Source organism: Meleagris gallopavo, chromosome 10, assembly GCF_000146605.3.
Source record: "Meleagris gallopavo isolate NT-WF06-2002-E0010 breed Aviagen turkey brand Nicholas breeding stock chromosome 10, Turkey_5.1, whole genome shotgun sequence".
NCBI classification, from domain to species: domain Eukaryota; kingdom Metazoa; phylum Chordata; class Aves; order Galliformes; family Phasianidae; genus Meleagris; species Meleagris gallopavo.
In genome coordinates this window covers 7,617,141-7,634,674 of record NC_015020.2, presented here as the reverse complement: position 1 = coordinate 7,634,674, position 17,534 = coordinate 7,617,141, and the positions used below count along the sequence as shown (strand labels likewise).

The 17,534-nt window shown below is 36.8% G+C and overlaps 1 protein-coding gene across 2 annotated transcripts in view; it reads right to left on the bottom strand.

Moving 5' to 3' along the window:
- LOC104912372 (calmodulin-regulated spectrin-associated protein 2-like) overlaps positions 1-17,178 on the bottom strand; it is a 40,828-nt gene extending 23,650 nt beyond the window's left edge. For both annotated transcript variants that reach the window (XM_019618513.2, XM_019618514.2), the window contains exon 1: positions 16,828-17,178. In XM_019618513.2, the coding sequence (XP_019474058.1) occupies positions 16,828-17,163 (336 nt within the window). In that variant the 5' untranslated portion in view covers positions 17,164-17,178. The remainder of the gene's footprint in view (positions 1-16,827) is intronic.
- Positions 17,179-17,534: the final 356 nt, after the last annotated feature.

Here is a 17,534-nt window from a genome sequence, read left to right as displayed (position 1 = left end):
AATAAGTAGAACACTCTCCTCAGGAAGTTTATTTTCTTCCTGGCAAGGCTTTTTAAAACCAAAAAGGATAATTAGTTTGGGATTCCCACACAAAACTCTAGAATGCTTTTTTCTCCAAAGAAAAACGACAGAAGTCCACTACAAACCATACAGTATTCCTCAGTTAATCGGTAACCAAGATGCCTGGTCTCATACATCACAATTATTTGTTTGTAACGTGATATTTTTTAGGGCATGAAGAAGAATTAGAGAAGTCTCTCCTCCACCTCCATCAGCTAATGGAATAATTGGTGATTCATGTGTCTATTAAAACAGTAAAACTTACTATCACATTCCTATTCCTCATGTCTTTTCAGCTCATAAAGTTATTCTAGGAGGCACTGCACAATTAGTACCTCTCAAAATGATGAAGTTGGTTGCAGTAATGACATGTTCACATGGTAGTAGACAACTACTTCCGCTCCAAAACATCACTTCTCCTTTTGTCCCCAGCCAAGGCAAGCTGAGTAAGAGACTGGGACACACATGAAGCAAAACAAAGAAAACAGCTGAACAGAAGAACAAAATACAGAAACCATGAAAAATGGTAAACCCTACACCTTAATTTGCAAAATAGTATTTTTCAGTGACTTAAGATATCTATTACTGGAATGCAAGTATGCATTGGCTGCACTTTCAAGAATAGCAGTACTTACCAGTAGCATTATTGGAAACCTCTGCTAAAAGCACAAGAGATGTCAGAGCACATACCATCCAGAAACCATAGAAGTGCTTCATGTGATGGTAAATTCTTGGCTTCAGCAAAATGAATGATCCCATGCTTCAACAGCATAAACTGATGCCTCACCTCAGCTATTAAATCACATTTTTTAAGTGGGAAAAAGAGAACAGGGAAGAAGAGAGGGAAGTGGCAGTACACCATACTGCAGTGGAGAGACCAGTGTAGGCCTACTGCAGAAAACAAGTACAAGAGTTGGGAGTTTAAAAGGATGTGACTTCAGGCAAGAGTCAGGCAACTCAATGAGCTACACTGGTTTGTCGGGGCAACTTGGCACAGTCACACAACAAAGTCTTCTCTGGTTTGGGAGAACTCAACAATTTTATTTGGAAAGGGTGGATAACAAGGTGCGGTAAATAATCAGACCGCTGAGGAATGACATGAAAGATAGGCCAAAAACTCTGGAGAGATACTGCTATAAGAACCTCACTGATGGTTTTTTTTTGTGCTTTTTTTTTTAATGGGACTAAATAAAAACAACATAGGAATCTCTTTTTCCTTTATTGCTCTTAATTTCTGACTGCCTTACTGTGCTCTGTACTTTTAGTCTGCTTGTGTTCTCTTTTCCTAACCTCCTCAATTAAGCTGTAAACTGGCATCAGTTCTTTCTTTACAAATATTCATATCCTATAACCCCTAAATGGAAAGATGTGACTACTGGAAGTTTGTCTGATTTACTCATGAGGTACATTATTGAAAATTTTGGAAAAAAGACAATAGCTTAAATTACCGTACATTAGAATAAAAGGCAATAACTGTAACTTTTATTACCTGAGTACCCAAAGGAAAACTCCATTAAACCTAGAAAGCTGACCATCTGCACAGGGAGGTCCAAACCTGAAAGTCAGTACTGCGATAGTACAACATGATATGGACACCATTACAAAGTGATATATAATTCTCAATCAAGAGGAAATATCACAGTACATTTCTTAGTCACAGTTAACAGGCAATACACATGACTATCATGTAGTCTATTTGATCATTCAAAACATACAATAAAATATAAATCAGTAAACAATTATGTTAAAGAAAGTTCTTACAATACTTGCACATTATAGATGCCTGAACATTTAGCAGACTCAAGCAATACTTAAAGATGAAATTCTCTGAAAACCTCTGATGTGCTAAACAAATAACCCACCCGGGAGTTACAGTTATTCAGTGAACAGAAGGCACAAAGGCCTGCTATTCTAATCAAATACTGGCTTAGACAAACTTAAGTTGTAACCATCCTCTCTTACTATTTGACTTACAATATTGCTGGCAGTACAACAAGACAAAGTCCTGAAGACATTTCAATGCCAGATTTGTCAAAAAAAAAAAACAAATTCCTCGTTCTGTAGATCCTGTATTTTGCTGAATATCAAGTGAAATTGGAAAAAAAATAAAAAAAAAAGAGACAACCACACACTCCTCTCCCTCTCCCATTTACAGAGGGCAGCAATCCAACACTTCTCAAAGAAAGGCATCCCACTGAGCTGTGCACCACAGAATTCATTTTCACCTTGTCTGTTCTCAAAGTCAATCTTTGTTTTCATATTTTATCACCGATTTCCATGCAGACTTAGTTGTACTGATACCAGTTACTAGCATTATACTATCAGTTCAATGCATGACTAGAAAACCATTAAAGAAATAGAAAAAAATAAGTGCTTAACCATGTGATTTCCTTTAATATATTCCAACTTCCCTTTTTAATCACAAACCATTACTTTGTCCAAAAAACTATGATAACACGGCAAGCGATAACGCTATGCCTCGTCACCAGCAGACTTATCATGTATTACTTTAAACTGTAAAGCACCATCTACACAAATGTCAGTGTAAGAAGGACAGAGAAGGAGAGGTGGGAGTTGCATTGTAAGAGAAAATTATTTATCATCCTTTTGGAAAACATATTTCTGGCAACATGCATTATCACAACATGCCTACACACAGATCTGGACATCTCTACTTTATTGGGGTTGGTGCACATAGACACCTTTTCGATAACTTAACTAAGCACTTTCAACAAGCATCTCCAAGCACTCAACTCTACTTATCTTCTGGTAACAAAAAGGAGGAAAGAGACGTTACGTTGCTCTATGACAATAGAGCTTCGTGGATGGATGCATTCTACTCAGCAGTAACTTCTCTTCCCCTCCCACTCAGCCCTCATTCCAAATCCACCCAGTTCTCATCTTGAGCCATCTAATCTCTCCCATTTTTCCTCAAACCTGAATCCTGCTGGTCTTTTTTTGAGCTGTTCTCAATACGCTGACCAGGCTGACAGCTCATCAGAATTCAGTTATTTGGCAAGCATTTCAGTCTTCCTTTTGGCAGATGAGTAAATTTGATTCTCCTTCATCCAGTCTAACAGCTATTTCCAATACACTTGTAAAAACTTGTACAGGAAAGAATTGGTAAGATAACCAGGAGAATATAGATATGGGCTATCCAATAAATGGAACAATAGAGAGAAACAAAATATCATTTGACTTGAATTAAGTTTGCAAATTCAGATCATATTTTAAATTGTTTTGAAAGACAAGTTAGGAAAGATACTGAAGGAATACAAAGAATAAAAAAAAAGACAGTAATGTACATCTTCAGAAAAACTTAAAGGTAAATGTAGTCAATGGTTACACCGGGAAAATGGCATTTTTCCAGATCAAATAATTTGCAAAGAAAATACAGAAAATTACAGTTCGGATAAGATAAAAAGGACAATACAATCAAAGAAATAGAAGTAATACATTTTCAAATATTAGGAAATCAGTCTTGCATGATTTGAACTTCAATTTATTCATAAAGATGCTAAGATAATAATTGTCCGATAATAGTTATTAACCAAGACCTTCATACAGGAAAAAAGGATGTAATTAGAATGAGAAACTGGTAATTTTTACTCCAGAGAATGTAATAGCATCAGCAGTCTTTTGTGCTGCTGTTTTACCTTCAGCCTTAAAAAGATGACTGGATGCTGGTAGTGTTGCCGATTGAGGAGATCAACTCAAGCGAGATGAATTCAAACAGTGGCCTGATTAACAAGACCTCTAGCTGGGCCACTCTGGAAGAGATTCCATATTTTAAAAAGAACTGCATATGCAAAAGAGACCCCCAGTAATTCCGTAGGTAGCCCTCCTTAAGTACATTCAATGTTAAGCTGGTGGAAATTATATTAGTAACAATGACATTTTATAGCTGAATTTTGTTAAGAAAGACAAAAGAGTTGAGAGGAGATGCACATTTAAATTAAGATGTTAAAGCATGGTCACCAATGTGTCTCAAAAGCATAACCTTATTTTCATACTGAGTGTTTTACTGATAGGCAAGTTTATTTATCAATGCACAGACAAGACATTAATCATGACTCCTCGATGAAGTTCAGGTACATAAAGCTATGCCTAAGGTAGCTCATTTAACTGAAGCACATAGCATCACTCATTTTAGTTCAATCAAGTATGTATTTATTCCTTCCATTTCTATCAGCTGTTCAATACTAGATTTCCCACAATTCATCTGCTGCACATGCTACTGCTTCCAGGGAACTTCTTCTTAAGTGGCTTGCACTGTCACTTATAGTTAATTCAGTTGGGTACAATGTGCAGCACTAATACATGATTAATTGCCACAGTGTGTGGTCCTAAAATATTTTCATCTAATAATTTCAGGGGAGCAGGGATGTAAATAATGCAATATGAAAGACAGATATATAAGCTGATCTTAGTCTGTCTTCTGCTAAGACCAGTAGTCTCTTGTACATTTTTGTCTCTTCTGAAGACTGTATTAATTATTAATAGCCTTTGGACTATCTGAAAGACTGCTAATTTCATGGATAAGCTACATCTTGAGTACATCTTGAGACTAGAGCAAATAACGCAACAAAAAAGTGTACAAGAGAACAAATCACAAAACAATTTAAGAGGATCTTTCTGCATATATTGTGTTATTCTTTCAGCAACAGCAAGAACACTGGGGACATTCCAAGAGAATAGAAACAAAAACAATGGAAGAATGTTTTTAGAAAGTCAGCAGACAACACAGATAATTACAAGGACATGTATCCCCCTGATCCCATGCAAAATCATTTCAAGGTCAAAAAGTAGCTTGATTTATTAAAATAAGTTAACACTAATTCAAAATGAATGAATGGAACGTAAGTACTTCAAAAACTCAGCTACAAACGTAACTGAAAAATGTAGGGTATCTGATGATGCTAATACATTCTCATTAAAAACAATTTTTAATGCTAGCAACATGAAATAGTTTTATAATCTGATCAGCTAAACTGATAATTCAACTCTAAACCCTAAATGATGTATGAATACACAAACTTTGAAAAGAAACACCACAGGGTTGACTTATCGTACCATTCTTTACCATTTAGTTTTCTCAGCAATCTGAAATAAAGTCTTTTCAGTGATCAGATTTGAAGGGAATGCAAAATCAGTGGGAAAGGTAACTGAGTAAGAGGACAGATCAAAGTAGTAAAGCAAGCAGGACAGGGAGAGCTGAGAAGAGAATCACGTAAGCCACAGTGAAATGGAAGACTCTGCTTTAGCTCAATAGAAAACAAAAAACCAATCAGTATTTATAATAAAGTTGCTTTCTTCTTTAATAAAAGCTTAAAGTTGCTTGAAAAAAAGAACTTAAAGTAATTGACAATACAGCTATATGTATGATAAGAGCATCATTGTGTTTAAGTCATTAAGACATCAAATCTTGTTAAAGCAAACAAGCAATTTCCCTCCCCTAGAACCAGTACAGGCCAATAACACCAAGCCATGTGTAGCCTGCAGCAGAAGTTCTCAGTCACCGGATGTTCTGGAAAAAAAATCAGACAAATTACCCCTCCATGCCCAGAGGCATATGGAAATATTCACTCTTTTTCCAAAAGTACGCAGTACTTTAGAGTTTTGTAGTGTATGTGTGCCCTGACTTAAAGAAAATACAATTTATGGTTCCAACTAAAGGCAGTAATTAAAAACAAAGAAAAAACCCCAAAACACAGGAGACTACACCTGAGGACACCATAACACCTTCAAAGACACCAGAATTAGTTATTTATGGTAACAATTTTTGTTTATTACACTAAAACTGATAGCAAGTTCAGTAACTGAGCAGGACTTTCAGCATCAGTGTTTTCTGCTCTAGCAGTTCTTCATTAGAATCTGTACTTCCCTCTTCATCAATTCCATCACTGTCTTATGTTACTTTCTCATCACTGCACTATGAATTGTTTTCTCTTTCTTCCTATTGCGGAAAATACAACAACAAAAAAAAGGAGTTTGAAAACTCTCATTATTTGCAAGTATATATATATTAGATAAATTTCACTTTAAGTAATTTAGCAGTACAGAAGTTTTGAAGCTTCCTGTCAGAATGATATCCTGAATTACACTGGAATTACAACTTTTCTATGAATATTTACATAATTTTTTTGCTTCATATACACAAACATGCCTTTACAGAAAACTCCTAAGTAAGACCTGCTGTGTTTGTTTTCTTTTTTTTTAAAGGGGAGCTGGGAGAAGTAGAGAAAAAAAGTTATTCCAAACTGTGAGTTTAACTTTCTTTTGTCAGCTTCTATTCTATTGCTCTCCTTTTGTCTATTAGGATATAACTCCACTCAGTCTTCCCAGCATCTTTTTCCCCTATACAGCAATAAAGGTGTCAATGTAACAAAACTATTGAAAGTGAGTGGAGCTCCTTACAGAAGATGATTCGGCCCTTCATAAAACACAAATTCATCATTCAACTTTACAGAACTGTTATTACATAACGGAATAGGAAGCCTTTATAAATGTTTATTTCCCCTCACTGCATGCCCTTCAAAAATCAAGCACAAGTTTTTTCCACCAAAGCATGTGGTATTTATCTAAGCATATTCAACTTCTAAATAATATAATGGAGAAAAGTGACAAAAAAGAAGCTATGCCTATCTTCTGCAACAATTTAGAGTGGAAAACAGTGAAGTAGCTGGTCAGAAGAAAGTGACTGAGATTAGAGCCCATAAGCACCTGAATATGAGCATACAGTGTCACTCTATCAGCTGCAGTGTGTGCGCGTGTGCGTGAAAGAGAAAGAGAGGAAGAGAGAGAGAGAGAACACTGCATACTAGAGTCTGTAAAACGCATCCCGTATCTGCTGAGCCCTACAACCTCAAAAAGGTCCCAGATCAAAACCTGGGTCCAGTTTTCAGGGGACAGAATCAACTGTTCTCCATGTTTACAGAGACAGCACAATAAGAGGCTGATCCTGCAGAAGAAAAAGTTAACTAAGGTAAAGGCAACAAAGATTTTCACGTTACAATACAACAGCACAGAGCACACTGTCATCACAGTAGGTAAGTAAGAACAGACTACCAGGTTCCTGCATGTGTATTACTAAATGCAGATCAGCAGCATTCTTTTGTACTGTATCAAAACAGTTGCTTCATTACAGCGAGTCCCAAATGTATTTCTGTATTCCTTCAGCATTCGATGTGGTTTTGTGCCCTCACCACGTGTCTGTGTACTGCACTGAGCTGGTAGTGAGGCTCTCCTTCTGTTTACATGACAGATCCGTACCTCCTGCTAAATGCGGCTCTCTATTTCCCATAATAGGAAGAAAGGCTGCTCCTAACGAACCAACTGCATACGACAGACATGTAGGATCGTTAGCTTTCTACTATCCATCAGAAGCATATTAGCAAAGTCTTCTCTTCACATAATATAAACAAACCCATGAAGAAAAAATCTCCTAGGTAGTCTGTAAAACAATTCATAGATTTTTCTTTCAGAAGCAGCTTAGTTACAGAAGAACATTTCTAACACTTCTAAATATGTGAAAAGTTTATTAATAAAGAAAGAGACAAAGAAAGGTCATAGCAGCAAACTCGCAACCAAAAGCTGAAAAGCAGTACTTCAGCAGCATCACTAAAACAGAGAACATAATTTTAACTGTTTAACAAAATAATACTTCTTCCTAGATGAATTAAAATACTTCCCAACCAGTTTAGAAACCATTTCTCATACGGAATCTGGTATCCTTCAGAAGCTTAAGTTCTTCACAATTTTCTTTATTTGTCTCTCCTTTTATCCCTTTTCCTTTGTGAGGCTCTGGATTTTTCTGTTTTCGTTGTTTCCCCTTCCCTTTGTGTGACATAAACAGCAAATTAAGAAGGAACACAGAAGAAGAATGCAATCAGAATCTTTTTGGTTAAAGACTTCAGAGTGCCTAAGGCAGAAGAATACCAACTACTTTTTTCAGTCATAGCAGCATTCAATTTTCTAATGAGCAAGGAAGTGAACAAAACAGAGCCCAAACCAATGCACTACTTGAATTCTTCATGAAAGAAGTATTACCTTCTCTCCAGGTATACCTCGCTTTTATTTCCTGTTATCACTTCAACTACAGCAGTTTGGTTTTAGTATTACTACATATTAATTGAAGCAACATGTGCTGCAATTATCTCTCCTCACTTAATACAAGAAAAAAAAAAAACAATCACCACAACTTCACATCAGAATGAGCATAAGGTATTTGGTCACTACAGAAGTAGTGACCTTCCTCTGGCAAAAAAAAAAAAATCTAAGATGAGTCCTTCATAAAGTACGACTCTCGTGATGATTTGATAACATTCTTTCAGTGCAATACAAATAACACACTTTGTCCAGTAGTTCTGTTCAACCAAAATGAATCCTACAACGTGTTCTGAAGAACAATCAGATTTCATTATCTTACATGGAAGGATTTTTACTAATAGAAATTTTAAGTATCAGATATATTGCTGGAACCACAAATGAGGCCAAAATCCTACACAGACTTTCGTGCTGAAATCTAGGATGCAAGAGGGGGAAAAATAAAAAATAAAAGTGAAAATTAAAACTCAAGAAATATAGAAAGTTTTCTGCTGTCTTTCACTGGGGATATTAAAAACATGAAAATAAGCAGGTTGCACTTCTATCATCCCAACATTAGAGTTCCTGGAAAGGGACAGCAAACAATTCCTACCTTTCTACTTTATAGGACAAAGCCAACCTGATGTCAAGACAACCTTGACACCAGAAGCTCAGATGCCTTCTGTGTCAGTTGCCCCACACAGCGCACAAGTTGGGCAGGAGGCGGTTCATGCAAATCTTATCAGTGTTGCGAAGGACGCTGTGATCACTTCATTCTTCTGCAAATTTCTGATATTAATATCTACATGATTCCTTAGAGCTAATTCCTACCAAGGCCTACAATCTTTTAGGGTATCAGTTTTGAAATCTGTTTATCAAAGTTAATGTCTGTTACCTCCCATAAGAAGTCTCTAATAAGTAATGGTCCTCTACAACTTTTTCTTTTCAGCTACTCATAGGCTAGGATGCCAATGGATCTAAATAAGCACAGAACAATCTAGCTATGAAATTTTATTTCAGCTGCAGTTTCTTTTGACAGTAGCTCAGAGAGATACAATAGTGACTCAACCTGACTACAGCCCAAACTAATTATCTACAGCACTGAAAAAAGCATTAACAGTAAATAAACAGACATACAGACCTCTCAGAAAAATAACAGGCCTGGATTAAATACACTGTTCAGTCCCAGAAGATTAAGGAAATAAAACAACACCCAACAACTCATATTTACAGTCTGCACTGGTTTTGTACACAAGAGGTTCTAGACAATTCTAGACAAGCACACTCTAAAACAGCCCCAAAATCACTGCTGCTATTTCCGTGAAACGGAAAAAAACGGTAAGACAATTCAAAAACAAACAGCAGTAAGAGATGGCAGAACCCAGCCTATGAGTCATCATAAGAGCATGGCATAAATGGGATACTAAGTTCTTAGCCAAGGTATGAGCAGAATAAGCATCATGAAAAGTGTAGCAGATAACACCACCAATGTGCCAAAAAATACTTGTGCTTTAGGTCCTCAGTAACTAGGCTGTCTTTGGGATGCTGATTTACTATGTGAAACAGATATACCATCTCCCTTTAATTACTGTTGTGCAAATACCTGACACAAGACCAGCAAAAGTGCTGGATCACCCTTATCAAGGAAATGAGAACTCTGTAAGGAACCGGTACAAAGAAATTCAGTGTCTACAGAAGTAATCAAGAAAAAATATGGAACATTTCTATTGTATATTATCCCAGCCCAAAACCACAGTTGACCTGATCTGTGCAGTGCTTTAAACTCTGGAAGGCCTAAACCTAAGAATATAAAGCAGTTCTAAGTTCAGGTTCTACTTCATCACTACATTTGCTTACTGTTTACTCTTTTGTGAAACATTCTGTTACGCAAGACACTCAGTATCACAAGTCAGTTAACATTAAACTCTTTTGTTTTATCTTACATATTATTATGTCTACTGGCTCAAGTTGAGTGTGCCATCTTACGTGCCCTCAACAAGCAAGTAATTCACAATTGCACAGGAATGGAAACTTGTTACATCATGCCTAAAACCAGAAAACAAATTCTTGAAGGCAGAGCCACATGCTACTCCTTCGCTCTGAGAAGTGTGTAGTACACTTCTTGTTGCCTTGCAGAGTTGAAGGAATTCTGCAGCATGAAAACACAGAGGCTGCAGCATGTAGCGACAAGCTAATTGGGCGAGCTGACGGAGTCCTTCATCAAGGATAAATATTCCTCTGGTGAGAGGGGCTGTCATTTCAAATGAATGCACTCTGTAAGAGACCAGAAATCTGGATTGCAGGATGAGTTAACTGCTTATTGCCTCTTGTCTTAGCCACAAAAAGATGCAGATCCTAGCTCTGAGTGCCTCTCTACTTCCACACACGCTTCAGAGGTGATGACCAACTTAGCAGCAGACAGCAGAATAGCTGAACTGGTTAAGGCCCCAGGAATTGCCTCTACTCCCTACTACTAAGAGAATTATTGCCAGACCTCCTCACAAGAGACATTTTCAAAACAGAAAATAATTTGCAGCTAAATGGATAAACAATTTAGATGATAGACTAGTACTTTTTATATTAAAAATCCATTACACATACTACATCTTGGCTTTTAGAAGGTAAAGATTTTTAATCCTACCAGCTATTATGAACTTATTGCTGGAGTTTCACTAGAGACATTCATTCCCTGCACATCTTGGATGATAAATTTCAGGTATATGGAGAATTTAAGTATTTCCTGATCAATGAGAGTAATTTTCCAAAGTAATTACTCATGGATGTAACTTTAACATCACTGCCCAGCTGGTAAATGTCTTTTTTCTGCAACGTTATTTTCCCAAATCAAAGTTCACGTTTACTCAGGAATTATGCCCTTTGATTGCACTACACTTAGTTACTTAGTGAAAGGCTTCTCATTTTTTCTTAAATATTTTCTTACTGAAACCATTATTCATAGAAAATTCATAGAAAAAAATTTAAGTACATTTTCCTGGAGACAGTATTTATATACACTATGTACTAATCTTTTTCTAGTCATTAAGTTTTATTTAAGAAATAAATATTTAAAAATGCTTTTTGTTCCCAAGAAATATGCTTCCTTTAAAAAAAATTGCATGTTTTAAAACATACATGCATACACACACATATATTAATTTTCCTTTTTCCTGCCTTTGTTATTGAATTCTGATATATTCTTGGTGCAAGTTTGGTAGCAGTCTGTAACATTACTGCATCTGTTTGCATTCTCTCCCTCCATCCTTTAATAATTATCAGTTTAAAACCAGCGAGTAATCATTTTTCATTACTATCCCCTATAGCAATTGGGCAGACCGATACGATGGGAAAGGTGTTACAACAAAGGTGTGATGACTTAAGGACCAGCACAATAGAAAGATGCTGCAAAGGAAGGGAAGAAGATTGCTCACCCGTATCAGAAGATTCCAGGTTCGCAGGGGAAAGCTTCACCAAGGAGGGATCTCCAGAAAAAGATCCTTCCCCATTGGCAGTCAGCCCTTAAATGAGCTCTAAGACATGTGCAGCCAGGCTCCACTCCTTCGGGTCACACAGCTGAATTGCCTTCACCTGTGCACCCAGGGCTGACCGGGTCCTTTCCCCAGGTGGTCAATCAGTGCTTCAGGCCCTGACTCAACAGTTCCCATACAGTCCCAACCTTGAAATTTATTTGGACTTGGTCCTGACAGAAACAGTAGAGAAGTGCACAGCTTGGGTAACTACACAGCTTCAGTTTCCCTACAGAAAAGCAAGCTGCAGACAAGACACTGTTTTTTTTGTTCTTTTTCCCAGGCAGCAGAAATTCATTACAGGGATTTGGAGGAGGGAAAATGTTTCTCAATTCCTCACTAAATCTATTGATTCTTTCCTCCAACTTGAGAAAAACTGAAAGATCACTATCATTTGAATATCAAAATTATGATAAAGCCTCCTCAGGTTTGATCCTATAAGAATATGCATATGTATATATATTCATAACATTAATATCTGTATCTGAAAATAGTAAGATGACAAAGATTTTTTCCTCTTTTCCTCACGCATGAATTACTCACCTTGTGCATATCTAATATGAAGATTTAGGTCAGTTTTGCTTTTGAAATAAATGTGGTATTGAAAAAAATCAGTATGGAAACATAAAAGGTAATCTTGGCTCGAGCAGTGATCTATGAATGTTACATCTGGAAACAAAAATTACTGCATAACTACTTGAACCAACAGGAATTCTTAAGCTATTGATAATTTCTACAGTTGTCAAAGTTTGGATGCAGAAGTGCCTTCTTAAAAGAACAGTTCATTGGTTTGGGGTTTTTTCTGTGCGTGGTTTTTTGTTTGTTTGTTTGTTTAATTTAATTTGAATCTGCCATCTGAAATAAATAGCTTTACTCACATTTTTGCAACTTAGCTTTCAGAAAGTTTCTAAGCATCAGGTAATTCTTTTTTTCCCCCAGCACCAGAGTAGAGATTTCAGAAGCACAAACACTCTAGTTCTTGGTTCAATATTGTCTCAGTTCCAAGCTATTCCACTGTTTTTGCAGTCCCCAAAGTCTAATGTAGCAGAGCCAAAACAACATCAATCTCCAACTGGAGTTATAACGTGCTACTTGGTTCTTTTGCTCCCCTGCCAAGAATAAAGATAACAGGAGGATCGTATCAAATATGACCTAACAAAAATACACACAGAATTAAAGTTTGAAAGGCTTGCAATACATAAAGAACAGAAATAGACATACCACAGAAGTGATATATAATGTTATCTCAAGATGCAGTCTTTCAGGAACAGTTTAAATTACAATTTCTTAAATCAGAACAAGCCTAGAATAAAACCTGGCTTTCCATTGAACTGGAAAAAAACAAACCCAAGAAACAGAAATAAACCAGACCCCACATAGACCTCCCTATCTCTACACAGGAGAGGCTTTAAGGAAAGCCTTTTGCTCCTGTTACTGTCTGCTCGTTTCCTAAGAGGGCCTCTCCCAAATTTATTCCACTGGAAGAAACAGATGAATATATTTATAAATTACATACATGCACATGTGTGGAGGTATGTGCATATATACAGACATACTCACAAAAACTCGCAGCTTCTCAAATTAGATGCCAATGCAGTCAAATCAGCAATGACTAAGAAGTGAACTAGCATCCATGCTTACCTGAACACTTAAAGAATGAAACACATCCACCTCATAAAGTCCTCATTATGTTAGGCACTTCCTAGAAGAAGGCCAGATTATAGCTGTGTAGGCAATTAAGATGACCAAAATTTGACATGCCTGATTTAGGAAATATTCTGGTTACACGTGAAGTAAACCAGAATTCATCACGCAGCCATCACCTCGCTACAAACACAGCACAAGGAATTTCAAGTCTGTTGCCTGCAGCTACACACATGAAAAGCAAAGCAAACTAGAGGAAACCATTCCATATTTCAACTTCCTTTCCTATTCTGCTAAGATAGTTCATCTTTTTTCAGCTCTAGAAATGCAATACATCTCTGCAGAAAACACTAAGCGTCCTCAAACAAACACCATCTTTTTCCTTTCCTACAAGGAAGACAAGCTAACCAAGACAAAGACTATCGTGCATTTTCCTATTAAATTACTTGGAATTAGACTGAGCGCAGTTTAACACAATCTGCCTAAGTGAGGAATGCATGAGTTAATTACACATACAAATCTTCTGTTCTACAAAATTGAAAAACCATTTCATGCTCTACGACAGGATATGTAACTTACTATACAAGACTCAGAGAAACTGTGACATATGGAACACTAAGGAAATGGTATCAGAAGATATCAAGGGGATTATTTTAAGACCAGAAATAGTGTATCATTCTGTCAGCTTTACAAACTGCATAGCAAGGAAAAAGGTTGATAATTCCCAATTAAGATATAGCTCTGCTGCTAGGAACTTGCTTAGGGACATTGTTATGTTACAACAAATCAAAACTCTTGGGCTCAGAATAAATTGAGACTCCACTACCCATAGCTATTTCTCTTCTAGCAACCATGTTAGACTTGGGTACCCTCCTGCCCAAGCCAGTTGGGTTTTCTGTTGTTCCGTATCACAAGGCCTCTGCTCAGCTGCTTGTGAGCCAGCCTAACAGCATCAGTTCTCTCATGTGATTCACTGATCAGAGAGCTAGGGCCCTCGTCCTGTGAGAGAGCTGGGGATTTTCTTCCTGGAGATGAGAAGGCTCTGGGGAGACAACTTAGACCTTCACAATAAAGAGTGCCTACAGGAAAGCTGGGAACAGACTATCAGAGAAGAGAGGATAGACTTAGTTCAAACACAAGGAAAAAATTATTTACTGTGAGGATGATGAAGCACTGGCATAGGATGTCCAGAGGAGCTGTGGATACCTCATCCCCGGAGGCATTCAAAACCAGGTTTGATGGGTCTTTGGGCAACCTGATCTAGTGAGAGGTGTCCCTGATGTGGCAGGGTGTTAGAACTCAACTATCTTTAGGGTCCCTTCCAACCCAAGCCATTCTATCGTTCTAGGATTAGTTGTCAGCACCAAGGTGGGGACAAGTGACCCAGGCAGAACTGACAGAACAGATGTCTACAGATATCTGTTACAAGACTCATGCGAGTAACTGCTTGCTGGACTGCACCTAAACAATATGAGAAAGCCACAAATATTCACACAAGCACTAGGCAAATAAAAGATTGGCACTGAAATGGATTTCAAGCAACATAAATTACTGAATTAAACACTTGCAAACTAAGCTAGAGAATAGTGATGTATCGCAACTGACAGCTCTGAGAAGAGATGCCTCTTCCAATTGCTCTAGAAACAGATCAAATAAAAGAGTCATCAACTCCTGATTACAAGTCAGAAACCTTCATCCCGAAATAATGAATGGCATTAAGTCACATAAAAACATGAGCAGTCAGGAAGTTTGTTTCTTCATCTCCTGAATGCTTTTACTTTCATGACCATATTAACGCAGCATCTCATGACAACTGTTGCAAATATTCTGAAATTATATGAAGTTTTCAGACATTTTATTTGATATTCACAGCTTCTTTCACTGAGACACCATTTGTTCTTCATTGAGCTCTCCTTTTTAAAGGGAGATAGGAATCCCAAAAAGGCGGCTGGCAAAGTCTCAAGTCAACTGCACTCATTAATCAAACCGATTCACTGTTTAAACGTAAAGAAATAATGCTTTGACTAGTTTTATTACACTAATGTTGAAATATTAGTATCTTCAGCTGTTAAGCACTCTCTGAGAAGGAGTGAATTTTCCATCAAAAAATAAAAACAAAGCTGATGTAGAGTTCAGTCTTAATATCACAGACTGACTACTGTCACTTCTAAAAAGCCAAAAAACGTGCAGATGAAGAGGTCTAATACTTCTAGGCAATACTGCATGGAAGAGATCATTCAAGCTACTAATTAGTTGTTAATTTCAGACCTCTGTAAAGCCCCCACAACTTACCAACTAATAACAATTGATGAACTGAAAGGTTACCTTCAGTCATATTCTGCCAAATGCTGGTTAGTCTTCTTACAACAAATAAACACAATAAACACTGCTACTGAGCTAATGATAAAAACATTGCTCTATTTTCACCCACCTTCATTTTAGAAATAGCTACATGTTACTGACCATAAAAAGCATCAAAAGACTTCAAAACAGTTGTCAGCCAATTACAGAGGATAGATTTAAACAAAAAAGATGATGGTAAAAACAGGCTTAAATCTGAATTCAGCTAATGGATCACAGAAAACTTACACAAGTCCTTTCTCTATTAGACATTTTGTCTCTTGTGTCCAATACACTTTAACCTGAAAATACCAGATTGTGCCACAAACACTTGAGTAAAGTAGAAACAGTAATTCTATTGAAATGTTGAAAAAAAGTGAGCGATTTCAAATGAACAGACTTGAGTAGAATTCTGTGTTTGAATGGATGTTGCCATCTCAGCCTTAATAGTCTCATACTGTTTTCTATATTAAATAATAGGTGTAATTATTTTTAAATATCTCACTCCAAACATTACTCTATCAGAGCATCCTTCCATATGCAATCTAAAGGAAAGGACTGGCCAGCCATACGTAGCCACCATTTCTACATTTTTTTCCTTCAGCTCCAATTGAAGAGGAAAATCCATTGCCTTAGTAGATTAGTAATAGAATTATCCATCTGTTGAACCAATGCTTTAATTAGCAAACGTGGAAAGCATTATTAAGTCTTTACAAAAGAATATACTGCTGTTGTGTGTTTTACAATGACTTAATATGTAACTGGTGACTACTGAATGCTATTAGGTTGAGTTGCCTGTATCACCAAACTTATTTTCCTATTAAGTTTTTAACCAGAAATTTCTGTAAGGATGAAAAAAAAATGTCTGTGTTCAAACCACTTTTCAAACAAGAAATACTCACTGGCAGTCAGCACTGCCACGGTCATATTAAAAAAAGTAACATTTGTACTCAGCAGAATGATAGGTGTTTTCGAGCACTAGCACTAAAAAAAATACATATACATTCACAGCTATGAGGAGATGGAAACAAAAACAACCATAAGCCCCCCCTATAATTAACAGCATTCGAGAAAAATATTTCAACAAAGCCATGCATGTTAAAAAGAAACAGATATGCAGTTACTGGGAGCACACAATAAGGAACATAATAAACATCCAAAATTTGTCACTCACCATCTGAATGGGTTTTTTCTGAAGATCTCGTTCAGTCACCAATTTTTCTTGGTCAGTGACATAAAGGCCTTTTTGTGCCAGAGCTTGTATAACAGCATCATGACCTAAAAGTGGTTTTGCAGCATCACTTTTCAGAATAAGGCTCCCAGCACGACAGTAGAGTTCTGCAGATAGCAGCAAGTTAACTACAGGTGGTTTAATGTGCTCCTGGTCATACTGGTCTGTGTAAAATGGCTCTCGCAGTTCTTCTGGAACATTTTCTACAAAGACCAAAAATAATAAAGCGTCAGTATTAGAAAAAATACGCGTAGCACTAGGATTTGTTTGTTTAAACATATGGACTCACAGTTAAGTCACAAAAAAATATATTCAAGGGAAGGTGGAAACTTTTACTCAGTCATTGTGATGTAAAACACTGGGAAAAAAACGCATACAAAAGTAACAGTTCAACTATAAAAAGAAACTTGATTGATATTTGTAATAGGTTTTCTAGAAACTTTACACAATACAATATAGAGGGAATATATTTCTTACTGTCTGTAGCAAATGTAAGTTATAAATTAATTCAAGATGGTATTAGAATCAAATGAAATCAAGTCACTAGTGATGAGGAAAACAACTTGGAAGCAGTTTCAGATGCTATGACACGTGCTTTGTAAGATGCTCCCCTTTGTCCCTGTAACTGTTTCATTCTCTCTTTTTTTTTT